Raw genomic sequence first — 24,328 nt, forward strand, 5'->3', positions numbered from 1 at the left:
AGCCCTGTACTGAAAAATTCTGGGACAAATACATGTACTGTTCCACCCCACTATCACACAATCAAAGTAATATTGAAGTTTAAAATGATGTTATTGCACAAGCTTGTACATTTTTGTTATTGCAGAGGTTAGAAAACAGTATGAACAATGACTGGTTCAACGGGAGCAGCTCTGATTGTAAAGTCTAATAGCAGCAGGGAGAAAGACCTTCTGTATCGCTCTTTCAGACACTTAGGGTGTAACAGTCTGTCGCTGAAGGAGCTGCTCAGAGATGAAACTGTTTTATACAGGAGGTAAAAGTCGTTCTCCAGCAATGACGATAGCTTAGCTACCATCCTACCTTTCTCCCACCTCCTGTACAGGTACATATAAAGCAGTTTATGATGCGGTGCAATCCGATTTTGATTTAATTCAACACGATCTGATTCAATGCAATACGATTAAAAGAAAAAAAATGATGCTATGCAATTCAATATGGTACAGACAGTTCGCTTTTATTTCTATGGTTCAGACAGATAGCAAATCATCAATTTATCTAAGTGCCTTCTGACTTCTAACACATGGCCCTTTCACAAACATGCCCTTGTATTGCAAAAAATAAAAAATAAAATCAGACTGCAGGAAGACTGTTCTGTCTCTTGTAACATGTTAATCTATATTCTACAGTATGTGACACTTAGGACACGCCTCGGTCTTTGTAGTGTTGTGATACGTCATATTCACGTAGTAACAGTTATGCTGACAAAATGCAATTGAAAAACAGTTTAGTGAGGAGAAATCAATCTACGTATAAAATAATGGTAAATAATAAAAGTATAGCGCATTTACTAATAATTATATATATACATAAATCGTTGTTTTACCGATACATTTTTTTTAAAGATGCATCGTGATACAAATGACAACTTGTATCAAATGCACGATTTTCTAAAAGGATGCATCACATTGTTACTTTTATGCACCGATGCGAATCTGTGAATCTTACCATCCTTATTAAGTACTGCCCGCCCCACATCAGTTGCTTCAGATTTAACGATGTCAAATACACAAGTTTCAGTCCGTATTTTGTTTTGATTGTAGCGGTGAAAAGTGATTACAGTGAAAGAAGAGCTTCTTGTACTGTAGATGGCGCTGTCGCTTTGCTTTGACTGCGAATGTGTGTGGAGTTTTTTTGTCCGTACTGGCACACCGTAGTTAGGAACATGGCGCGATTTCTGGAGAATATCTGAAGTAGATTCAGGTTTGTTCCGTCTTGAGTTAGTGCTTCATCAGTCGATTTTAATAAGATTTGGATTTAGACACACTTAGAAAAATGCACAGTTACTTCATATATAGTTCTATATATAACGAAGTTAAACGCCTAGATTATTTTAAGATGAGGTACCTAGTTAGCAACAAGTTCCAAAGCTATCTGTTTGGCTAATAACGTTTTGTAGATGATTAGCTGAAATAATGTTATCCAAATACATGTAATATACACAGCTGACATGTTTAGTGCAACGTTGGATAAATGGCACAGGAAACGGAAAGGAACTATTTAACAAACGTGTTTTTGAGTTGCCTATGAGTGAACGTGCACACACGTGTGTGTGTGTGTGTGTGTGTGTGTGTGTGTGTAAAGAATAAGATTCGTTTGGCTTCACTTTCAGGTCGCTGTAAGAACCATGTGCTCCCTGGCGCTCTTCCCGTCACCGCCTCTCAGTGGACAAGTGACTTTGTTCGAAGCTAATAATGAGCTGGTGTGTGGGAGTTCAGCGGAGTGCTCCGAGAAACAGGTGACCTTCTGCCCCAATGCCCCTGATCCAGCAGCTCTGTGTCCTACTTTTAAGGGGGGGGGAATGGCGTCGTCATTTGGCGACGTCTGGCGTCATTGGCGTATGTTGTCATTTGGCAACGTCTGCCGTTTTTAATGAATGTTTATTTTGTCATCATTCCACTTCTGACGTCAGTAGTGTATGTCGTCATAAGGCGATGTCTGGCGTCATTAGGCGATGTCTGGCGTCATTAGCGTATGTCGTCATTTGGCGACGTCTGGCGTCTTTAGCGTATATCTTAATTTGGCGACGTCTGGCGTGATTAGCGTATGTCTTCATCTGGCGACGTCTGCCGTCATTAGCGTATGTCGTCCTTTGGCGTCGTCTGGCATCATTAGCGTATGTCGTCATTAGCATATGTCGTAATTTAGCGATGTCGGGCGTCATTAGCATGTATTGTCATTTGGTTACAATCCCCATCAGTTATCTATCGGTTATCCCCAAAAATCCATACTGATAGTTTTACTAGCTTCTGGTCTGTTGTTATTATGAGAGCGGCCTCTAGAGGCGAATCACTGATGCTGCGTGCTGTTTGTTTTTATATAGGTGGCACAATATCATATTTATTAATTCTATAATTATATTTATGAATGACTATATTTATATTTAATTCATTGAGCACATTTTCATGATTCAGTACTTTTTTATATAAAGTTCAGTATTATTTTACATGGAGTGTTATGTCAATTTGCTTTTTTTTATTCAGTATCCATTTAAAAAACCTATCGGTTGATTAATTAGTTATCAGCAGGTACAATCCAACCTGCATATCGTTATCAGTAAAAGTCACTATGGGTCGACCTTTAGTTGTGTAGTGGGTGTGATTGTTGTAGTTTTGATTTTGGCTTGGTTAGGTTTTGTGGCGCTGCGATTGAAATCTGTACTTTCCTTTTTTGTTTATTTTTTTTATTCATTTATTTTTGACTAGTTTGGTCCATTGGCCTGGTTTTATATGTGATGCTTAAGTTCATGCTTTAACTGGACTAAATGCTAGTTATCTGCTATACGTTCAGTGCACTTTCAGGATTTCACAGACACAGCATTCATTACAGTTGTAACAGTCTGTTAACGATTTTTTTTATATATTATTGTTTAATAACCCTGCATCAATAATATATTAATTCAATATTTTTGCCATATTTCAGCAATGGACTGCTCCTAGCCTTTATTTTTCAAGGGAAACTCTAAAACCTCACAGTCGCCCAGAGAGCAGCAGCAAAGCAGCCTTTCTGGATCACAGGGATACTTTGTGGATGAGAAGCGCCGGAGCCTGGTACACATGCACTTGCAAATGTCTTAAAAAGAACGTATATATGTTGTAAATTAGTGGCTAATATGTGTGAGATTCTGCGTTATTTAATAATATTAAAAACAGATTTAGAGTTCATATTTCTTAGATTTTCTGTTTGACTCTGTAGGCGTGATGCTGGTCTTGCTGGTCTATTAGATGAAATCACTAACAGTTCAGAGGAAGGTGTGTGATTTTATTGCCTTAATGACTTTTTTCTTTCATTTTGGTGTTGAATCCCATTCTTCTGTGTTAGGCTGAATGCACTGAAGTGTGTGTCTGTTTCGCAGTTCCCAAGTGGTTGACTCTGAGTTCTGGGTGTGTTCTGGCTCTTCTGCGATGGATGTCTTCATTTCATTGTTCTCTTTTTCCACATTTGACGGTGGGCATTGCTTTCCTTGGTGACTCATAACATTAATTGCTTATGGTTTTCTTTTTTCTTTTTTAATATTTAGTCTAATAATTCTACCGATTATTCCATCGATTAATTGGGTAATCAGAGAAGTACTTTTTCTTGATTAAAGATCAATACTAAATATACATGAAAATAAAAGATCTAGGGTTATGTTTAAAAAAGCATTTTTGCGGTAGCGTCTGTTTATTGCATTTTTTTTTTAACTGTCCGCGATAAAGGAAAAACTGCAACAAACGGACGTTACCCCCCCCCCCCCATTTTTTTTTTTCAATTGTTTAAGCTGTAAATCATTTTCTCACACACTTTAAACACACACACACACACACACACACACACATACACATACACATACACACAAAACATCTGCAAGAATATAGCGAGATGAATTCTGTGTAAATCCGTAGAAATACAGTACAGTCAACCCCCGAAAATTTACGCTTCGGAACTCTCGGGTTCTCATTTGGAACCTAACTAACAGCAAGTTGTGGATTATCTTCAAATTCGCGGAAATCCGCAGCGGGACCGAATGTACAGGAACATTAGGAATAACATTTTAAACTATGTATTTGGTCAAATACTGTACACTATTACATTTATAAAGTGACAATAATGTCTAGATGAATTCACTAAGGTACCATATGGCCTACCACTGTTTACCACTGTACACTGTATCACATTTATAGTGAGTACATGTATTGTACAGTGTTAACAGTTTGCTTCATTTTCTAATTAATAATTATATTTTTATTAATAAACCGGGAAAATCAGCTAAACAAATTAGTTAGGTGGCAAATGCAATTCTGCGATAAACCGGGTGCGAGATTCGAACCGCGGTAAAGCGGGGGATTACTGTGTGTGTAAATGTGTTTATGTATGTACCGTATTTTTCGGTCTATAAGCCGCTACTTTTTTCCTACGCTTTGAACCCCGCGGCTTAAACAACGAAGTAGCTAATTTATGAATTTTTCCTGGGTTTTTCCCGGTTTCACAAACTTCAAGCCAAAAAACTGAGCGACATAACATTAGACCAATTAAATTTCCGCCCGGAAACGAAAAAACGTTGTAACGCATTGAGTCAGGGTGAAGGGAGCTCATATAATCATATAAGCACAGACAGGTTTCCAAAACTCGTGCTTTTTTATTTTTCTTGGCAACAGCGTTACGGGTTAGTCAAAGAAATTTAGAAATGAGCATCAGAAAATAATAAGGACATGATCCTCGTCTTGAACACACGCAGTAATACTGGAAAAATGCGGCGGCATGCTATTCCCAAAATACCGCTCTGCTCTTAAAGGAAGCGCAACATATTTCACCCATTACACCGTGTGTAACGTGTCTTTCGTTAAAGCCTGTGTAAAGTTCATTAGTGCGGCTTATAGACAGGTGCGGCTTATTTATGTTAAAAATAAAAATATTTGTAAAATTCACTGGGTGCGGCTTATATATGGGTGCGCTTTATAGTCCGGAAATTACGGTATGTGTGTGTTTGTGTGTGTGAGATATATATATATATATATATATATATATATATATATATATATATATATATATATATATATATATATATATATATATATATAAAATAAAAACTAATGAGCATTTGAGCAACTATGTGGGTGATATAACTGCATCATTTTGGTCATTGTCTCCACCGTATTCAATATATTTACATATTCTGACACTTTGTCTGCCTTTTGTTTCTTGGTGCAAAGCTTAACTTTATTTCTCTCATCCTTCTCAGTTAAGTGGTGAGGATATGGTGGCTGAATTTTCACAAGTATTGAGTTGGTGAGTTTTGAAATAACTTCATACAAATGTTTTGCTAGTCAGAAAGTTATCCATTTTATTGTACCTCTTAAGGGTACGTCCATACAAAAGCAAAGGAAGTCTATTTGTTTTAAATGCTTTATACTATTATATTATATATTTGTTTTCAGGTCTGATAGTCCTATCCGAAGCTTTGCATGGCATCCGCACACAGACAGGTTTGCAGTAGCCCTCCTGGATGACTCCATCAAGATCTACAACTCTCGGAGGTACATCAATTATTGATGATTTACACTTTTTTTTTTAAACAAGCAGTTTGCTTACTCATTGTTAGCATGTGTGTGATAAAACACACGAGCAGGAGATGTATGTGTCTATAAGGTCTGCAGGTTTGGATGTGAAACTTTGGGCTGGTGTAAACTAGGGATGCACCGAATATTCGGCCACCGAAAATTTTCGGCCGAAAATGGCCCAAAACTGCATTTTCGGTTTTCGGCCGAAACAGTTTGTTGTGATGACGCAAACAGAAACCGCGGCCCGCACGTGCATGTAGGTGTGGACGTATTTCAGTATATCTGAGAAAGACCCACGGATAGCGGTTTGCAAAACATGTAATCGCGAAATTTCAAGAGGAATGCGTCTGCAAAGACTTTCTCCAGGTCTGGTTTAATTTATCACCTGAAATCCAAACATCCCGATCGCTGAATATGAGAGGAACGTGGCACAGAAAAGCAAAACCCTCCGAGCATGCGCACGCCGTCTGTGGCGGACGTTTTTGAAAAGGCAGGAAGTTTCGCAGTGATAGTGTTGTATTGTTGTACAGTATCTTTAAGCAGTTGCACTTGTTCTAAATGCACTTTGTTTTTATGAAAGAACATACTTAATTTTACAACCTTTCAGCAGGCCATTATTATTGAAGTGCATTTAGGTTAAACATTTAAGTTTGAATTTTAATTAATTTTATCCTGTGCATTGTTGCAATATGCTATAAATAAATATTTTCATAATTTGTAATTTGAAATTCCTTGATTTTAGTAAGGTTAGTACACAGTCATAGCCATAAATGCAATGGTAATAATAATTGGTATAATTTCTTTCGGTTTTCGGCCTTGCTTTCCTCTTTTTCGGTTTCAGCCAAAAATTTTCATTTCGGTGCATCCCTAGTGTAAACTTTTGCATTCTTCAGCATGTTTTTGCTGTCACTCTGCTTGCGACGGTTGGAAGAGGTGCAGGTGGACCTCTGCTAAAATGCACGAAATGAAAGGGTGCACTGGACCACAATTGGCCTTGACATTGATTTATTTATTTTTTTTCTTCGGCAACTGCATGCTTTCCTGTCTGCTATGGTTGTAAAAGCTTAGTAACCTTATTCCTGAGCAAGTGTTGCCAGATTGTGACAGAGAATTGACACACATTGTAAAATGTAATTTTCAATTAGTATATCATAGAAATGAACACATCACTGCAGTTTTGGAATAAACTGATGCTTAATTGCAAAGTATTAAAAATGTCTCCTATACCTCAAAATAATTATAAAAATAAAAATGTTCATGAGGGATCAAAAAAAAAAGTGTCAACTTTGCATTATGTAGTTTTAATGGGTTGCATGCCCTGGTGTATGGTTGCTAAGGTTGTGCAATATTGCCAAAAAATTATTTATTTATTTATTTATTTATTTATTCATTCATTCATTCATTCATTCATTCATTCATTATTGCGAACAATAATCGGGTGATATTTTGCAGAGTGTGTTATTGTGCTGATACTTTAAGGACTACCTTGGACAGCTGACTCCTAAATATTTAAAAAATCTTCATATTCTGTGCAGTGGTCATTTTACAACAGATTAAGTTAATAAGTTTAAATAGATTTACATTTATGGACATTTTTTTTTTACCTTTTATAGAGCCATGTTCTTTTTTTCTTTCTTTAAGTGTGATCATTCTAAATGCATTTAGCAATCTAGTCTGACTCGTGCAGTGAAAGAATATGCTGTAAATGCACACAAGCACAAGTCTGACCCAACAGACTTCATCACGTAATGTACATGTAACAATCTGTAGGCACGTTTTGTTTGGTAATGTCACTCGATAATCGATAATGTCAAACTGCACATCGTTAAAACAACAATCATGATCTTGTCAGAGATGATATATCGTACACAGCTAGTTGGTGCTAACATTCTCTTTAAATTATAAGAACAATTGAGGCTTACAGCTTAACGACTTCACTGGATTTAGAATTTAACTGAGAGCATTGCAGTCCATAAACACTTGTGAATAGTTAGTCGACTGAATAATAAGCACTTCGTTTTCACAGGTGGAAAATGATTGTGAAACTAAACTGGTGAATTTCATGGAATCTTTAGTGGAGTAATAATCTTAGCCCCCTTCCTCCGTCAGTGCAATAACACCGACTCTGAAGCACAGACTGCAAAGAAGTGTGAGTGCTATGCAGTGGAAGCCTCTGTGTGCATCTACCCTGGCTGTGGCCTGCCATACCTGTCTACTCATTTGGCATGTGGACCCCAACTCTCTCTCTACACGGTACCGCAGATTACTTACACATTTACACCACTCTTTTCTAACAATGGAGCTCAGAACTTTGTATCTTGCTGTATTTGTATTTATTTATTTATTTTTTTTTAGGAATACTTATGTCATGTATCTTGGTACATATACTAACATTTGGCTTAACTTGTACTTTTATTGATCAAAATATTCACATGGTAATTCAAGATAATTTGCAGAACTAATAACCACTCTCTCTCTCTCTTTCATTCATGCACAGGCCCTCTTCTGGCTGTGCTCAGGTATTGTCTCATCCTGGTCACTCTCCAGTTACTTCCATTGCCTGGTCACCTTCTGGGTCTTTACTAGTTTCTGCCTCTCCTGTGGACACGGCCATGATGGTATGTGCCAGTATTATTAGCATTTGAAATCTTATCAGAATAAATCTCACGGTGCATCAGACATTGTAAATATGCCACTAGATTTTACCCAATTATCTAATTCTGCATATCTGTCTTTTCTTCCTTAGCAATTACAGACACATGCCCAGCTGTATTTTATGTTGTGTGTGTTGTTCAGGTCTGGAACGTAGCAGCAGAAATCTGTGTTCCTCTGCAGCGTGTAGGAGGTGGAGGAGTCACAAATCTGTCATGGTCGCCAGATGGCAGCCGACTGTTGGCAGCCACTCCATCTGCTCTATTCAGGTATTCACACATATTAGGAATGACAAGGATGTTACAGAAATATGCTAAACTGTCCAGATTCATGTCTTTTTTCTTTTAATTGCTTTTGCTTCCAAGTGTGATTTATTTGATCATGTTTAGCTCGGTTTCGATGCAGTTTGGAATTTCTGGGCCGTTGCATTGATTTTGAAGGGAGTGATGGTCCATGAAATAGGATATGATGTAAACATCTAAAAGTTTAGATTTTTGGAGCTGACCTGGAAAAGAAGTATTGCAGTCATATAGGGGGAGCGCAAGCACGTTTTTAGTCAGTTTTGTTTTTCTTCCAGAAGGACAGCATTTTACTCTTAGCTCACTATTTTAAGTCTTCTATCTATGTTTGGAAAATAACATTTTTTTTTTCCTTTGTACAAATAAAACATTAAATTGTTAACTTTCTGTTCATTAAATTAATTGCTATCTGTAAAAATCCTGCAGCTTGGCTCATGTGCTGGGTAGCAAATTTTTTTTAACACTCAGAAATACAGACTTTGGATGGCTGTAAAATTGGACTATGTATAACAGGAAGAATGAATGAGTGTGTGCTTGCACCTGCAGGGTGTGGGAGACAACAATGTGGACATGTGAACGATGGCCTTGTCTGAAAGGGCGCTGTCAGGTAAGCGATTACGCAATACAGTGGCAAATGAGTGAATTACTTCCAATGTGTAAGCAGTGTGATTTCATTACATCCAATTAAAGACTTGCAAATATACTGTAGATAGTCCTCGATTTACGATGGTTCACCGTGCGATTTTGTCGATCTTATGATGGTGGTAGTGATGCAACAAAATTGTACAAATATTGAAAGTTTCGCACAGCAGCGTATGCTCCACGTTCCGCATGAGAACCGGCGCTGGTTCCACAAGCCCGCTGCCACAACTATATATACTGTAATGTTTTAACATTACAATACTGTAAAATGCACTGCAATTTGTTAAATTTAGAAAATGACCGTATACTACCCCATACTGAACACCATTTTTTAAGACTACTGGGTAGGCTAGGAGGTCTCTACTTATGATATTTACAATGGTTACAATGGGGCATTACAACTGAGTATATTAGAAAAGATAAAATTATATATATATATATATATATATATATATATATATATATATATATATATATATATATATATATAAAGAATAATTTAGACTCCAATTCTAATGAATTTTATGGATTTTGAAACTTAAACCCTGTATGATTAAGATCTTAATATCAAGGGCTTTCATTTTTGTCTAAACAAGAGTCATTCCCTATGCATTTTACTGTTAAACAGTCATAATCCTGTAAATATATGGGGTAGTTCAGAAAGCTTCCAAGTCTCAAACAGTTCTAAATTGTTGACAGTAGTAAATTAAGTAAAAAAATAAATTATTGCTACACTGGGAAACTGTATTCTAAATTCCTGCAGTAATTTGCAATAATCATGCTGTCTAATCAGCATCTTGATACGTCACACCTGTGAGGTGGATGGATTATCTCAGCAAAGGAGAAGTGCTCACTAACACAGATTTAGACAGATTTGTGAACAATATTTAAGAGAAATTTGGCCTTTCGTGTACATAGAAAAAAGTCTTAGATCTTTGAGTTCAGCTCATGAAAAATGGGGGCAAAATCTAAAGTGGTGTTGATAATTTTGTTCAGTGTACTTTGTGTAATGCAAATCAGAGCCATGTCTATAACAAGATTTAGAAATGTGTCAACCTTTAGCGTTGCGTTTATAATTTTGGTCAATTTAGATGGGTATTTATTTATTTTATGATTTTTTTTTTAATAAAAAATACCTCTCCTAAATTTTTATATTTGCCCAGGCATAAATTGATACATTATCTCATCGGGCCATCCTGCCTGCATTGCATCTGAGTAAAATCTTAAAAGTGTTTTGGCTTAAATTTGAGATCTTCCATTCGAAGGGTTTCTTTCCTTGTTTAGAACAGGTTAAACCTTCTTAACCACTTAGAGCTCTTGGTTTTGTGGAAAATTATTTTTGTACAACTAGGTACTTTTAGTTACAATTAAAATATGTTACCAGAGCAGAATGAATCTGAATCAGCTGGGCAAACAGGCAATTTCTACTCTACTAATACTCTATTCTCTGAATAATTTGCTTTTAAATTTTCTCCACAGGAAGAAAGAAAATGACAATGTATATGTGATTGATAGTAATGTAATGACAACATCCAGGGCTATTACTTTCTGTGTCATGCTGTGTCTGTTTACTTAACCCCCAGTCAGGGTGCTGGAGTCCTGATGGAAGTAGACTGTTGTTCTGCGTTCAGGGAGAAACAGTGATCTACGCACTTACTTTTTCAGACATGAAAGGTAATAAGTTTGATTATGCTTTTCATTGTTTATAATCATCTGTACCCCTACACCCAAAACTTACAATACACAGGAAAATACACTATATTGCCAAAAGTATTCACTCACCCATTCAAATAATTGAATTCAGGTTTTCCAATCACTGCAGACCGCTTCTACAAACATTTGTGAAAGAATGGGTCACTCTCAGGAGCTCAGTAAATTCCAGCGTGGTACCGTGATAGAATGTCACCTGTGCAATAAGTCCAGTCGTGAAATTTCCTCGCTACTAAATATTCCACAGTCATCTGTTTATGGTATTTTAACAAAGTGGAAGTGATTGGGAATGACAGCAACACAGCCACGAAGTGTTAGACCATGGAAAATCACAAAGTGGGTAAGCGGGTGCCCGAGACGCATAGTGCACAGAGGTCACCAACTTTCTGAAGAGTCAATAGCTACAAACCTCCAAACTTCATGTGGCTTCATGGAATGGGTTTCCATGGTCGAACATCTGCATCCAAGCCTTACATCACCAAGTGAAATGCATAAAATCGGATGCAGTGGTGTAAAGCATGCCACCACTCTACTCTAGAGCAGTGGGGATGTGTTCTCTGGAGTGACAAATCAAAATTTACTGTCTGGCAATCCGATGGACGAGTCTGGATTTGTGCAGTAAAGCAACATCTATAAAGATATGGATAATTGATTTTGGTGTGGAAGAACTTGACTAGCCTGCACAGAGTCCTGACCTTAACCTGACAGAACACCTTCGGGATGAATTTTAAACGGAGACTGCGATCCAGGCCTTCTCTTCCAACATCAGTGTCTGACTTTACAAATGCGCTTCTGGAAGAATTGTCAAAAATTGTCATGGACACACTCCTAAACCTTGTGGAAAGCCTTCCCAGAAGAGTTGAAGCTGTTCTAGCTGCAAAGGGCCAACATCATATTAAAACCCTATTAAAACAACTCCAAATCTCTACACTACAACCGCAACTGTGCACCTACATCATCTGGAGCAGTTCAGAATCAATATTTGTCTAATAACATGACAAAAACATTAAAAATGTAAATAAAATACAACCTACTCACCAGAGATGCAGAATTTGCACCATTCCTCAGAGGCTGTAAGCCAGTGGTACCACTCGTATTTACTGGTCTGGAAGTGGCGAACAAACCCTTTCCCTGGCTGAGACGAATATAAAATCTGATTGGTTAACAGAAACAGACCCGTTAGTAATATGTTCTATGGTAAAAGATCCAGCAGTACAGACTATGAAGGCCCTGATTGACATGGCAGCACATAGAGGCTGAATCTAATCTGACATAAATTTTTACATACACATACTGGAAGCAGTGCAGCCAAGAGCAACACTATGAAATGAAGAGAATAAACTGTTGGGAATAAATTAATACAATTTCATGAAACAAATATTAGAATTTAGGTTGTAATAAGGTGGATCAGTGCTTCTGATAGTGATTAGGCCAACAGAGAAGGCTTTGCTGGCCCTGACCGCCTGCCACTGGTATTGACAAGGCATTCTGCACTTGTTACAAGTGCAAGCTAGGCTCATCCTTACATAAACATTAATCTAAAGTGCTCCTTGGTGTTGAAGATCCTACATTTCCATGGTGGGAACCTGAGCAGCTTAGTACAATTGTTAATTCTTCGGTCATTCAAGCATGAGCATAAGAATTAGAAATAAAGAAGTTGGAGACACTGGTGATTTCATTTATTTATTTATTTATTATTTTTTTAAAGCTCTTAATAGAGGTCGAACCGATTCATCAGTTTTGCCTACCGATAGTTGATTGCTGGAACTATCGACTATCAGCAAAAATTTGTGCCAATAGTTTTTCCGTCTTCCGGTCTGATGTTGAGAGCAGCCTCGAGAGGCGAATCACTAATGCTACCTGCTATTTTACATGGTGTTATGTTTTATAATTTTTTTTTTTTTTAGTATCCATTTTTAACATTAGTTATCGGCAAATACGATCCAGCCTAGTGATCAATAATCAGTAGTGGATGGGTAAAATCAGTCGACCTCTACCTCTGATAAGCCTGTTCACTTCTTTTATTGTTCTGACTACTCATGTCTCATCCATTGAAAGTTTTCTCCAGTGTCCTTCTAATGCAATTAATAAGGTCTGATCCTTCACTCACTATAGAGTTCACTGTTGATAAGCTCATTAATATAACTTGTTTCAGGAGGACCCAAGACTGCTGCTGGTGGCTGATCTCTCAGTGACGTCCTTCACTGAGCCTGAAGGGGAAATTATGTAAGCTGTGTTTGTGCACCTAGAGCTGTAAAGTGCATTACTCTATTTTTGAATTAATATATTTATCGAAGTTACTATTATCCTGTGCTGTTTAGTATTGGAGGAGAGGTTCAATCTCTTGCCTGGGATCCTACCGGAGAGAGGCTGGCTGTGCTTCTGAAAGGTAGAAAAAAAAAAAAATCATGGTTAATTTTAGTGCAGCAGTGGCACAGTGCATCTATCTATTGCAATAAAAAGAAAAAACGTTTACAATGCAAGTAATATATAAACATTATTTAAACTTGATTGAACAAACCAGAAATAAGTGATTTTCACCCTTTTTTTAATCTATTACATTTATTAAACCTTTGATTGCTCCTTTAATAGTATCCTGTAAAATGACTGTGCATCTGTGAACTACAGGAAGTAATATTTCTAGCATCAAATAATATTTTACATAGTCAGAGCGTAAAAAAACCCTTCTATGTTGTGAATTGTCGAGCAGCGGTTAGGGTATAGAGATGGATTTCTTCTATTGCCTGCATGCATGTGCAGTGTCCAAAGTGCAGTTGGTTTATTTCTAATATGCCGTCACCCTTCACCTCGTCATAGTAATGGATCAATAAGCTGTATTGTATTTCTTGGGGAAGCAGCTGTGATCCTTAGTGTGTATCACTGAGTTGTACTCATTGACTGAAAATGGAGGTTTTGTATTTTCAGGGTTTGAGAGAAAATCAATCCATGTAGAAAATACTATTGAATCCAGTTTGCAAGCAGGAAAAGGGAAATATGTATCTATTAAATATTCTTCATATGTCTCTCCTTAACTTGCTGTTACAGGAAATACAGAATCCGTCAATCATTCTGCCATCATTGCCGTGTTTAAAACACGCTCTAGCCCCATCTTTGAGTTACTTCCATGGTGAGTATCTTGATTCAGAGGGAAAAAAACATTTTATGGAAACAGTATTGCACTAATCAGTCAGCAAGGTAATTAATTTGCCTGATTTAACGAAAAGCAAATGTGAACTTTACAATGGCCACTTAAATTCAGAAGATTCATGTGTAAGTCTTGTCCTTAGTGCATGTGCATGGCATTATAGTAGTTTTCCCAAAAAAACCCACTTCTCTCTTTAACTTTCTCATTAACATATGTTTTCCTCTAGTACTGAATACTTTCTGGTTGTTCTAGTATAATAGACTTCAGAGCATTCCTGCTTCCCTACATGCATGTAAGGATTATAGTTTAAAAATGTATAATACTGCAAAAAAAAGCATAAGAAATTAATTGTTTCTGCAGAAAAAAAGATAATCTATCGATTTTAAAGCTTGTTTGATTTTTGTTCTTTAAAAGCATCTCAAATATTTCACACCATATCAAAAGATTTGTGCAGTAATGTTCAGCTTAGTTAACAGCTTATATACTGTTAGGAAAATGTAGGATTCACAGAAATTTAGGTTGTAAAAATGAAATGAATGAATAAATAATTGGGTTCTGTTGCTCCTATAAATTGGAGCCATTAGTGATGGAAAGATCAGATCATTTTAGTGACTTGGTTCTTTGAATCTTGTTCTTTCACATTTCAATAAGCAGATCCCACAACACATTTTCATACACAAACTTTGACTATAGTTCGAATTATTTTACTATAGTACGAATTACAAATTATGATAAACAGAATGAGTAGCTCACCTCTCATATCTTCTGGTCTGTGCCGTTAGTTCTTTTGTCACGTGACTCCCATAATTATTGTAGCAATAATTAGGGATGCACCGAAATAAAAATTCTGGGCCGAAACCGAAAACCAAAAAAGGAGGAAAGCAAGGCCGAAAACCGAAACACCGAAGGAAATTATGGCAATTATTATTACCATTGCATTTATGGCTATGACTGTGTACTAACCTTACTAAAATCAAGGCATTTCAATTGCATAAAATAATATTAAAGTTTCAAAGAATTAATCAATTACAAATTATGAAAATATTTATTTATAGCACATTGCAACAATGCACAGGATAAAATAAATTAAAATTTAGTCTTAAATGTTTAACTTAAATGCACTCATGTGTACATTAAATAATAATGTACAGGCCCTCTGGCTTGCTGAAAGGTTGTACAATTAAATATGTTCTTTCATAAAAACAAAGTGCATTTAGAACAAGTGCAACTGCTTAAAGATACAACAATATCACTGGGAAACTTCCTGCCTTTTCAAAAACGTCCGCCACAGACGGAGTGCGCATGCTCGGAGGGGTTTTGCTTTTCTGTGCGTTTGCGTTCCTCTGATATTTCAGCATAGCGATCGGGATGTTTGGATTTCAAATTAAACCCGACATGGAGAAAGTCTTTGCAGACACAATTTCGGCATTACATGTTTTGCACATCGCTATCCGTGGGTCTTTCTCAGATATACTGAAATACGTCCACACCGCAGACATGTTGTTTTAGACATGCACATGCAGGCCGCGGTTTCTGTTTCCGTCATCACAACAAACTGTTTCGGCCGTGTTTTTTCGGTGATCAAAATCTTTCGGCCGAAAACCGAAAATGCACTTTTGGGCCATTTTCGGCCAAAAATTTTCGGTGGCCGAATATTCGGTGCATCCCTAGCAATAATGTCAAGATTTGGACAAAAAAAAAGATCTATTACATCTTGTGAGTCACGTCACAAAACGACTTGGACTAGAAGAGTCGAGAGATGAACTGCACATTTCTGTTTCCTGTACGTAACCTATGGAGTTTTTGCGACGCTTTGGTCATGCGCATCCAGTAACAAACAAATCAATTTTTAAAACGACTCATTCTTCTGAGTCATATTAAAGACTCGTTCAAAATGAACGAATCATTCATAAACGACTCATCACTACTAGGCATGAAAGAATGTCTATTTTTGCTTGGACAAACACACAATTGATTAATTAAAACTTTGGGATCGATTGACATGGAATCCACAGCTTTGAACGTCATGTATTTATGTGTAATATATGTTCATGTGTGGCTGTTTTCCACTTTATTTTAGTGGTTTTGTGAAAGGGGAAGCCAGAGCAGAGCCAAGACTGATGCACTTTCAGCCTCACTTTCAGCATGGTGCATTGCTCACTGTGGTGAGTGTTTGTGTTATACATTTATAGCTTTGCGTGGTATTGATTTATTTTCCCCCCAGATCATAGTTTTCCCTTCAAAAATATTATCATCAAAAATGTAATCATTTGCCAATAATTTGTCTCAAAAACCACAGAAAAACACGAAGGCGTGTCCATTATTTCAGTCTCATAGAGTGTGTATGAGAAGCATAACAGTATTCACTGTTGTGCAGTGGAGAACAGAGGCAGTCATGAAAACTTGGCTTCATGGTGGATTTTTTTTTTTTTTTAATGCTTCAATTATTGTAATTTATGTAATTAATGTAACATTTGATAAGCCATGACGTGGGCTTTGAAAGCGCTGTGCTCTAAACCCCTCCAGCGTGGTTTATCACTTTTTAATCAACATTATCATTATTTGTAAATTACATTTCAGTTCATTTATATAATATATAATTAATATATAATTAATATATAATATATTTATATTATGTATGGAAAACCTTTTATTTATGAAATGTAAAATTTCTCACCAAAAATGTTAATTAATTTGTAACTTTACATTGAGTTATTTAAATATAAATTGCTTATCAACTATTAATGTTTATGATCTTCTGTTAATCTATGAGGGAGGTGGAAGCTCAGTGATTGATTAAGGCTCTGGGTTATTGATCAGAAGGTCAGGGGGGAATGGCTAAGCTGCCACTCTTAGGGCCCTTAAGCAAGGCCCTTGACCCTTTGTGCTTTAGGGGTGCTGTATCATGGCTGACCCTGTGCTCTGACCCCCGCTTCCAAACATCACTGGGATGTGCAAAGAAAGAATTTCACTCTGCTGTAATGTACATGTGACAAGTATTAGGCACCTTTCACCATTTCTTCTTTTATAATTGATGGTTTATGTAAAACCTGTAGACAAATTTAGTTTTAGTATTAGACTAGACTTTAAACCATTGACAGAAAATAGTTTTACGCCATGCATTAGGGAACTGTGGCTCAGTTTCACCTACGGTTCAGTGCAATGGAAACGTCAGGTCAGTAAAAGCGTTTAATGATCCCTGATTCAGCACGGCCACTCTGAAAATGGTTGTGAGGTAGTAAATCAATAACGCCAGGAAACTGCAACCTGATATTTTACATAAAAAAAAAAAAAAAGCATCCAGTCTGTGGGGAAAAAAAAGTTTGTGAAAACCTTTTATTATGAATAATTCTTATATGTTATTGTAATTATCTGTGTTTGCAGTGCTGGTCAAATGGCCGTATCTCTCACGTGCCTTTCTACTTTGTTGCCGTGGGGAAGCCGTGTACAACTGGAAGCCCTCCACTTCCCCACTTCACCAGTAAAACAGAAGATTACAGTACATGCCCCCTCTACACAGAACAAATGTCCTGAACACCGATGTAGTTTTAGGCTGTGACCAACGCTACTTGCTTTATATACTTGAATAACTCAAAATATAATTCATTTTGCCAAAAAAAATAAACACATTTTTTTTTACATTCAATTTGACTGGATTTTGTGAAAATTCCTTGTTCAATTCATATATATATTTTTTTTTCATAGAACCTTTGTTGATTTAGAATTAATTTCATTTTAGATTTTGTTTTACTCCCAGTTAACATGAATGTGTTAGAAAGCTGGTGCTGAAAACCCTTCGCTACTTCAGATATCAAGGAACCAAATATATATATATATATATATATATATATATATATATATATATATATATATATATATATATATATATATATATATATATATATATATAATTTTTTTTTTTTGTTTTTTTTTTTTGTTTAAAGCCAAATTGAAGCAGAACTTTATCTTTATTTATACAATCTTTTCTAGTCAATCATTGATGTACTTTGTGACACTCGAGGGCAATTCGAAGTAATTCCCTGATTCAACCATGGCACCTTTTTTTTGCTTCTGGTTATAAAGGTCATGTAAAAATCATGTTCCAAGCTTTGACACGTCACCTAGTCGGACCATTTTAAGAATAAACACGGATGGAACTGTTGTATTTTAAAAAGTACAGAGAATGAGTAACGTGATCTTCACTCCTGGCTGTTAGTACCTGAAGAAGAAGCACTAGGACTACAATGACTTGCAGAAATGCCTCCAGAAACATGAAGCACTTCACTCAAGATAATGAGGTCAAACACACAACAGTGCAGGCCGGCACTGCTCAGTTAACTCTTTGCCATATTTATTTATTTACAAGTAATTATTATTGTATTTCATTGATTTGCATTACATTTGAGGTAAAAATGCAGTGCAAGAGCCTGAAAACAGTATTTCGAGTCAGCTGAGGTGAAGATGGAGAAGACTTGGGAGGTGATATTTGATGATTGATTTAAATATGATGTGATGCACAAAAGACTGAGGTAGTGATCACACTAGTATTGGAGCACAGATAAAAAAAAAGAGAGTTCTTGATGGCATGGTTGATCAAATGATCAATTCCTTTGCCTCTTTAGGCTAAGGGGAAGAAAAATTGAAGATGTAGATGATGGCGTTGTGTGGAAGACTTTGTTTTCTGGAATGGTTGGTGTAGCATGCTCTGACGGCGCGCGCGCGTGTAAGAGTGTGTGTGTGTGTGTGAGTGAGTGAGTGAGAGAGAGAGAGAGAGAGAGAGAGAGTGAGAGAGAGAGAGAGAGAGAGAGATCTCGGTGTTCGGGCATCCCCCCATGGTCAAGGACGAGGATGTGCTTGTGTAATGAGAGAGGAAGTGGATGGTGGGCTCCAAGTGAAGCGTCCAGGCTTGACCGCGTTGAAAGAGTGGAATGACTGCTCGATCTGGCGAATGAATTTTGTATTTATTTATTATTGTGATTATTCTTTTGCCCGCGTTCGGAAGGCGAAGTTGACGCAGTGAGCGGAGTTGTGGCTCAGGACGCCGGGACACTGCGGCTGCAGTCAGGGAGCTGCTCCCCGGGATTTCAGTACAGGTACATTCCTGCTTTCAACGCTTGCATTTATGCCCCGATGTTTTAATATTTAGGATCGAGTTCCATTTTATTGAACATCATATGGTGCACCATATAGTAGTGTCCTTATTTGAAACAATTAGATAAATGAATATGATCGTCCGGTTTATTTCTGCATCTGATCCCCGAAGTGGCCGTGCGGGCTGATGAGTTCCTCAACTATTCTGCTATTGCTGGCTAACTTCAGCTAGCAGGCTAACAACAACAAAGATGCTAACTCGCTAGGTGCTTTAATTATCTGTAGGGTGTTCGCTAAGCAGGTTGTTGTGATTTTTCAGTATAAACCATTATCTAAAAGATTGCTGGTTGAAAGAAGTGTGGAGGAGGGTAACTCCAATCTGGTATGTAGCTAGACTAGCTGTAAGAAATGGGCTAGATTAGTAAGTAGCCAGTGTGATGTCTGTATGGAGGGGGTAATTAGCTCGGAGGCAGCGTTTATTCAGGTTCAGTAGTTTCGCTTTTGGTGTAATGACACATACAAGAAAGCCGCAGCGTTATGAGACTTCTTTCCGCATATGTTTGGCTGAAAGTGAACGCGATTTGCATGGTTGCTTGTCATCGGAACCAGCGCAAAGCGCTTCATTGGGATGCAAAGCGTGGCCGGCACCTCAAACACTTGCGTCGTTCAGCCTGGCGAGGGCGCCCGCGTCCCCTCATCTTTATCACTACGTCATCACCACCACCACTACATCATGACTTCATTCTGCTCACACTCGTGTGTCCCAGGGACAAGTGTCTGCAGGAATACACCGTAAATATACAATAGACACATGTCCATCACACAACATAAAACATGCATATGAGTGATGGGAAGATTAGATCATTTTGGTGAGTTAGTTCTTTGAATCTCATTCATCAAAATGAACGAATTGTTTTTGAGCTATTTAGTTCATTTGGTTCCTTAGATCAGAAATAAAATGTTAATTTTTAAATAAGAATTTTAAATTTTCCAATAAAAAAAAAATATTTTTTTTGCATTGTGTAGAGCAGGGGTCACCAACGTAACCCTAGCCCGCAAGGACCACATGAGTAGCCTGTAGGCCTTTTCTAAAAATAGATGTTTCCTACTTTATTAAATCATTGTTGATGATTATTATGAGAAATCATTAACATGATCAGTGTCTTCACATAGATAAATATCATTAATTATTAATAATAACATATAATAAAAGGTAAATTGAGCAAATTTATTTCAGATCAAACTGAAAACTGTATCAAACTGTTAGCCCTTCACATTAATCGGTACCCAAGAAGTAGCTCTCAGTTTCAAAAAGGTTGGTGACCCCTGGTGTAGAGTCTATGGGAGTCACGTGATAAAAGAACGAACGACTCAGACTAAAGAGTCGAGAGATGAGCTACTCAATTCTGTTCCTTGTACATAACCATATGGAGATTTTGTGATGCTTTGCTCATGCGTGTCCAGTAGAATATAAACTAATCTCTCTTTAAGACAACTCGTTCTTCTGAGTCACATCAAAGACTTGGGTCATTCATAAACGAGTCGTTTGTTTTGACCAGTCACTAATGCATGACCTCATTGGGGCAGTTTTGCAATCCCTGTTGACCAACTGCATAGTGTTATTTTTATTTATTTATTTATTTTTTGAGGCGGGAGGAAACCGGTAAACCCTGAGAAAGCATCCAAAACCCTCCATTTGGTAAGATGTAAATTGGCTGTTCATTTTCTCTCTCACTTTTATTCCAGTCCCATCACCATCCCATAATCATGTTTACTCTAAAAGGAATGATAACATTTTATATAAAATGGCTTCTTTCTCATATGAAGCCACTTTTTAGTAGGGGTGTAAGAAAATATCTACACGTTTCATGATATTTTGTTTGGTGATCTGGTGTAGATTCTCAAAAACTCAATATCGATATTTTTAAACGATTCATGGCAGTTCTTTCTTTTTTTTTTAGTTTATATCCCTACCTCTAGATAAATAAGGGCACGCCACTAATGCTAGCGTTAAACTCAATGGATTGAAGAACAGTGCTATATACACAACCCTAAAGGTAGTGTGAACTGTGAGAGTGCAGGACATGCCTGTTTTTTTCCTGCCCTACTGCATTCTCTACCATTCTAGAATAAATGAAAGTTTTCCCTACTCTTTATGTTCTTGCCTCTCTGGGATTGTAGCTTTTAGAGGTAAAACACTAGTTAGTGCTCAGACCATGCTTCTACTAGTAGCTACAATCATTTATGGTTTGGACATGTGAGGAGGAGGGACATGGGGTATATCAGTAGGAGAATGCTGAGGATGGAGCCACCAGGAAGAAGGAAAAGCAGAAGATCATGGAGGAGGTTTATGGATGTGGTGAGAGAAGACATGCAGGTAGACGGTGTGAAAGAGGCAGATGTAGGGGTGGTGGGGTGATTGGGGGGATGCAGACGGATGATCCACTGTGGCGAACCCCTAATGTGAGCTGCCAAAAGATGATGATCATCATCATCATCATCCCAACTTCATATTGGGTATCTTTTAACGACTATGTGCATATGTAGAAAAAGCAATTACCATGTAAAGTACAATGATACTAATTGTGTTCATGAATTGAAATAAATTTAATTGCACTGAGGTGTGATGCAGGTAAGGCTGGCACAGGTTTCATGGTAGGGGTAGATTTAGATTTAGATTTTATTTAAGATGTAATTAATGCAAATGCAAACCCCACTGTGTTCTGGTTAAATAAGGTTTGCTAATGTTTGCATCATAGTGGTGTGTTTTTAATGACCGATTTCCTAAAATCATATCCTATTGCTAAAATAAGAAATATCCTAATATATCACCTTGCTTACAGTATCGCAATGTATCGTACAGCAACCCCTGTATCGTTATGCGCATCGCATCGCCAGATTCTTGACTACAGAGCCCTACTTTTTAATAGGTTAAAACATCTAAAGTAACCAAAAATGGCAGGTTTCTATTCATGTAATGGATACAGACATAGACATAATATTGTTGCTGAACCGGGCTGCGTTCTCACACATACAGAGACTCGTAGAAACAAACCATGCATATACTCATTGGGGTGGTTTTGCAATCGCTGTCAACCTGCTGTGTTTTTTTATTTTATTTTTTTTCTTTCTTTCTTTTTTGTGAGGTAACAAGTGAATCTTGAAGCCTCCAAAATCCTCCATTCGGTAGCGTAGACATTGGCCATAAGTCAATCGCTTGTGTGGTTCTTTTTCTGTCCTGAGCTTCCATTCCAGTCCCAGTCCCATCCCAAAATCAGCACTCTAAAAGGAATTATAACATTTGATATAAAGTGGCTGAAGCAATCAAAAAATGGCATGTTTCTAATGATCGAATGGGTTTTAAAATAGCTTTAGCCTTGAGAAAAAGTTTTCTCATATAGACATAATTTCGCTTCTTGCTGGAACATGCTGCATTCTCACACATACAGAAACAAAACATGAACCTGATGGCACCATCAGCGCTACAACTCTAAACCATCTCAGGGAAAAATGTTGGTCAGGTGGACTACAGCAAGAAGAGAAACAAAGTTATGGAGGGAAAAGGAGTGTATAAGTTTGTTTTTTATTATTGAGGCATGTCATGAGCAAAATAAATGCTGCAGATTGTTTTTGTTTGCTGCTAGCTACCATTAGTGAGAGAACTCAGTTCTGAACAGATTGATGACGTAAAATTCGGACGAGTCTTTTTCTAGTGTGCGCAAGTTTTTGACTTTCGTAACTGACATCTGACAACCGAGATCCTACAGTCTGACATGGGGATCGTGTTCATACAGTCTGACAAGCAACAATTTTTAAGGACTATTAAAAAGTTATATAGATTATATGTTGTATAAAATGGCTTTGTCCCCATATGAAGCCAATTTTTAGTAGGTCAAGACATCTAAAGTGAACAAAAATGGCAGGTTTTAATGGGTTTTAAAATGGTGCTAAGATTTGCACACATTTTTTTCTTAGATAGATATAATAGTGCTTCTTGCTGGACCATGCTTCCTTCTCACACTTACCTCAAATTTGTTGCTCTCGCGAAGAATAAATGGTCTCTGGTCACTTTGTTGTAAGTTTTACTTTGGGAGTGAACACGGTATATATTGTACAGGTGATCCAACTCCTGCTAGTTGCATCACCCAATGAGGAAGTAGGAACGCCTAATGGTGACTTTGCAGTACAGTAAATGATGACTTGCAGTGATCAAATCACTGCATGAATATATATTTTATTCCGGGAGCTGAGTAGTGTGTTGTATGACTAGAAGGTCATGGACGAGGTGGGAGACAATTTTCGAGATGAGAAACGGTTTTGCCCCAGTCCTCACCTCTCACAATGACGTGTCCAGCTTTCCTGTTTTATTGATTTAATCTGCTGAAAGCTGCTGCCTTAATGGCCGACTACATCCTCCTTATCTTACTAAGTCAGAGTTTTTGTAGTAAATTCACGGGAAAAGGCAACAAACATGGTACAAAGTGTGTTTTTTCTTTAGGGTTTTTTTTTTTGCATTATCTTTTTGCTTTTGGCTAGCAAGCATGGTATCGTAGAATATCATCGGACTAATGCGAGTGTTCTTTTGGGGGTCTCTTTATGATCATTACAACCCAGAGCAAAGAAAATGAAAGGCATCTGAGTGCAGTCAATCTTCTGCTAAGCCCTCATGGCAGCAATTAAACAGCATATTGTGATATAAATATTGCATTATATCTTTTATACAATTATATTAAAATGAAAGGTGACATTATTCATCTATGATTTCCTAATATTTAAAAATATATGAATAAATAGAAAACATTACTGTCACATCTGCTTAACTGATGCAGTTCTATTTTCAAGTTCAGAAATCATCAACATTATAGGGAAACGCAGTATACAAGAGCGCTGCATCACAGACACGAATCTCATACACTGTGAAAATGAATGCCATTACTAAAGCAAGAAACCCACTGAACACAATTCAACAAGTCTCCCTTCACTGTAGCCACAGCTGCACTGCCTGCATATCATCTCCAACATTTACATTTGCGACATTTAGCAGACGCGCTTGTCGAGAGCGACGTATAAAAGTCTCTAACAATGAATAAATCTACACTGGTAAGCTAAATTACAACTTCAGATAAATCAGTCTACAACTCTGTTGAGGGTTTTTATTTTATTATAATTTTTTTTAAACAAAGCAAGTGTTTCAGGTAGAGGTAGGTCTTCA

General features: G+C 37.2%; 2 protein-coding genes across 5 annotated transcripts in view; both read left to right on the top strand.

The window, feature by feature from the left end:
- The first annotated feature begins 1,119 nt into the window (after positions 1-1,119).
- On the top strand, positions 1,120-17,671 carry aaas (achalasia, adrenocortical insufficiency, alacrimia). The gene is given in 18 exon segments (XM_046872217.1): positions 1,120-1,240; positions 1,650-1,775; positions 2,960-3,087; positions 3,233-3,288; positions 3,393-3,484; positions 5,259-5,305; positions 5,455-5,553; positions 7,687-7,830; positions 8,075-8,195; positions 8,374-8,498; positions 9,075-9,135; positions 10,754-10,844; positions 13,036-13,051; positions 13,053-13,106; positions 13,202-13,269; positions 13,926-14,007; positions 16,106-16,190; positions 17,410-17,671. Coding segments are annotated over 17 exon segments (1,530 nt in total). The 5' UTR covers positions 1,120-1,240; positions 1,650-1,664; the 3' UTR covers positions 17,560-17,671.
- Positions 17,672-18,216: 545 nt separating this feature from the next.
- The window catches only part of LOC124399942 (cyclin-dependent kinase 17), a 32,653-nt gene continuing 26,541 nt past the window's right edge, over positions 18,217-24,328 (top strand). Inside the window, exon 1 of one of the 4 annotated variants that reach the window (XM_046871308.1) lies at positions 18,217-19,118. The gene's annotated coding sequence lies outside the window, so the exon portion shown is untranslated. The remainder of the gene's footprint in view (positions 19,119-24,328) is intronic. The other 3 variants (XM_046871309.1, XM_046871310.1, XM_046871311.1) reach the window with 3 other exon arrangements.

This window comes from Silurus meridionalis, chromosome 17, assembly GCF_014805685.1.
Source record: "Silurus meridionalis isolate SWU-2019-XX chromosome 17, ASM1480568v1, whole genome shotgun sequence".
Lineage (NCBI taxonomy): Eukaryota > Metazoa > Chordata > Actinopteri > Siluriformes > Siluridae > Silurus > Silurus meridionalis.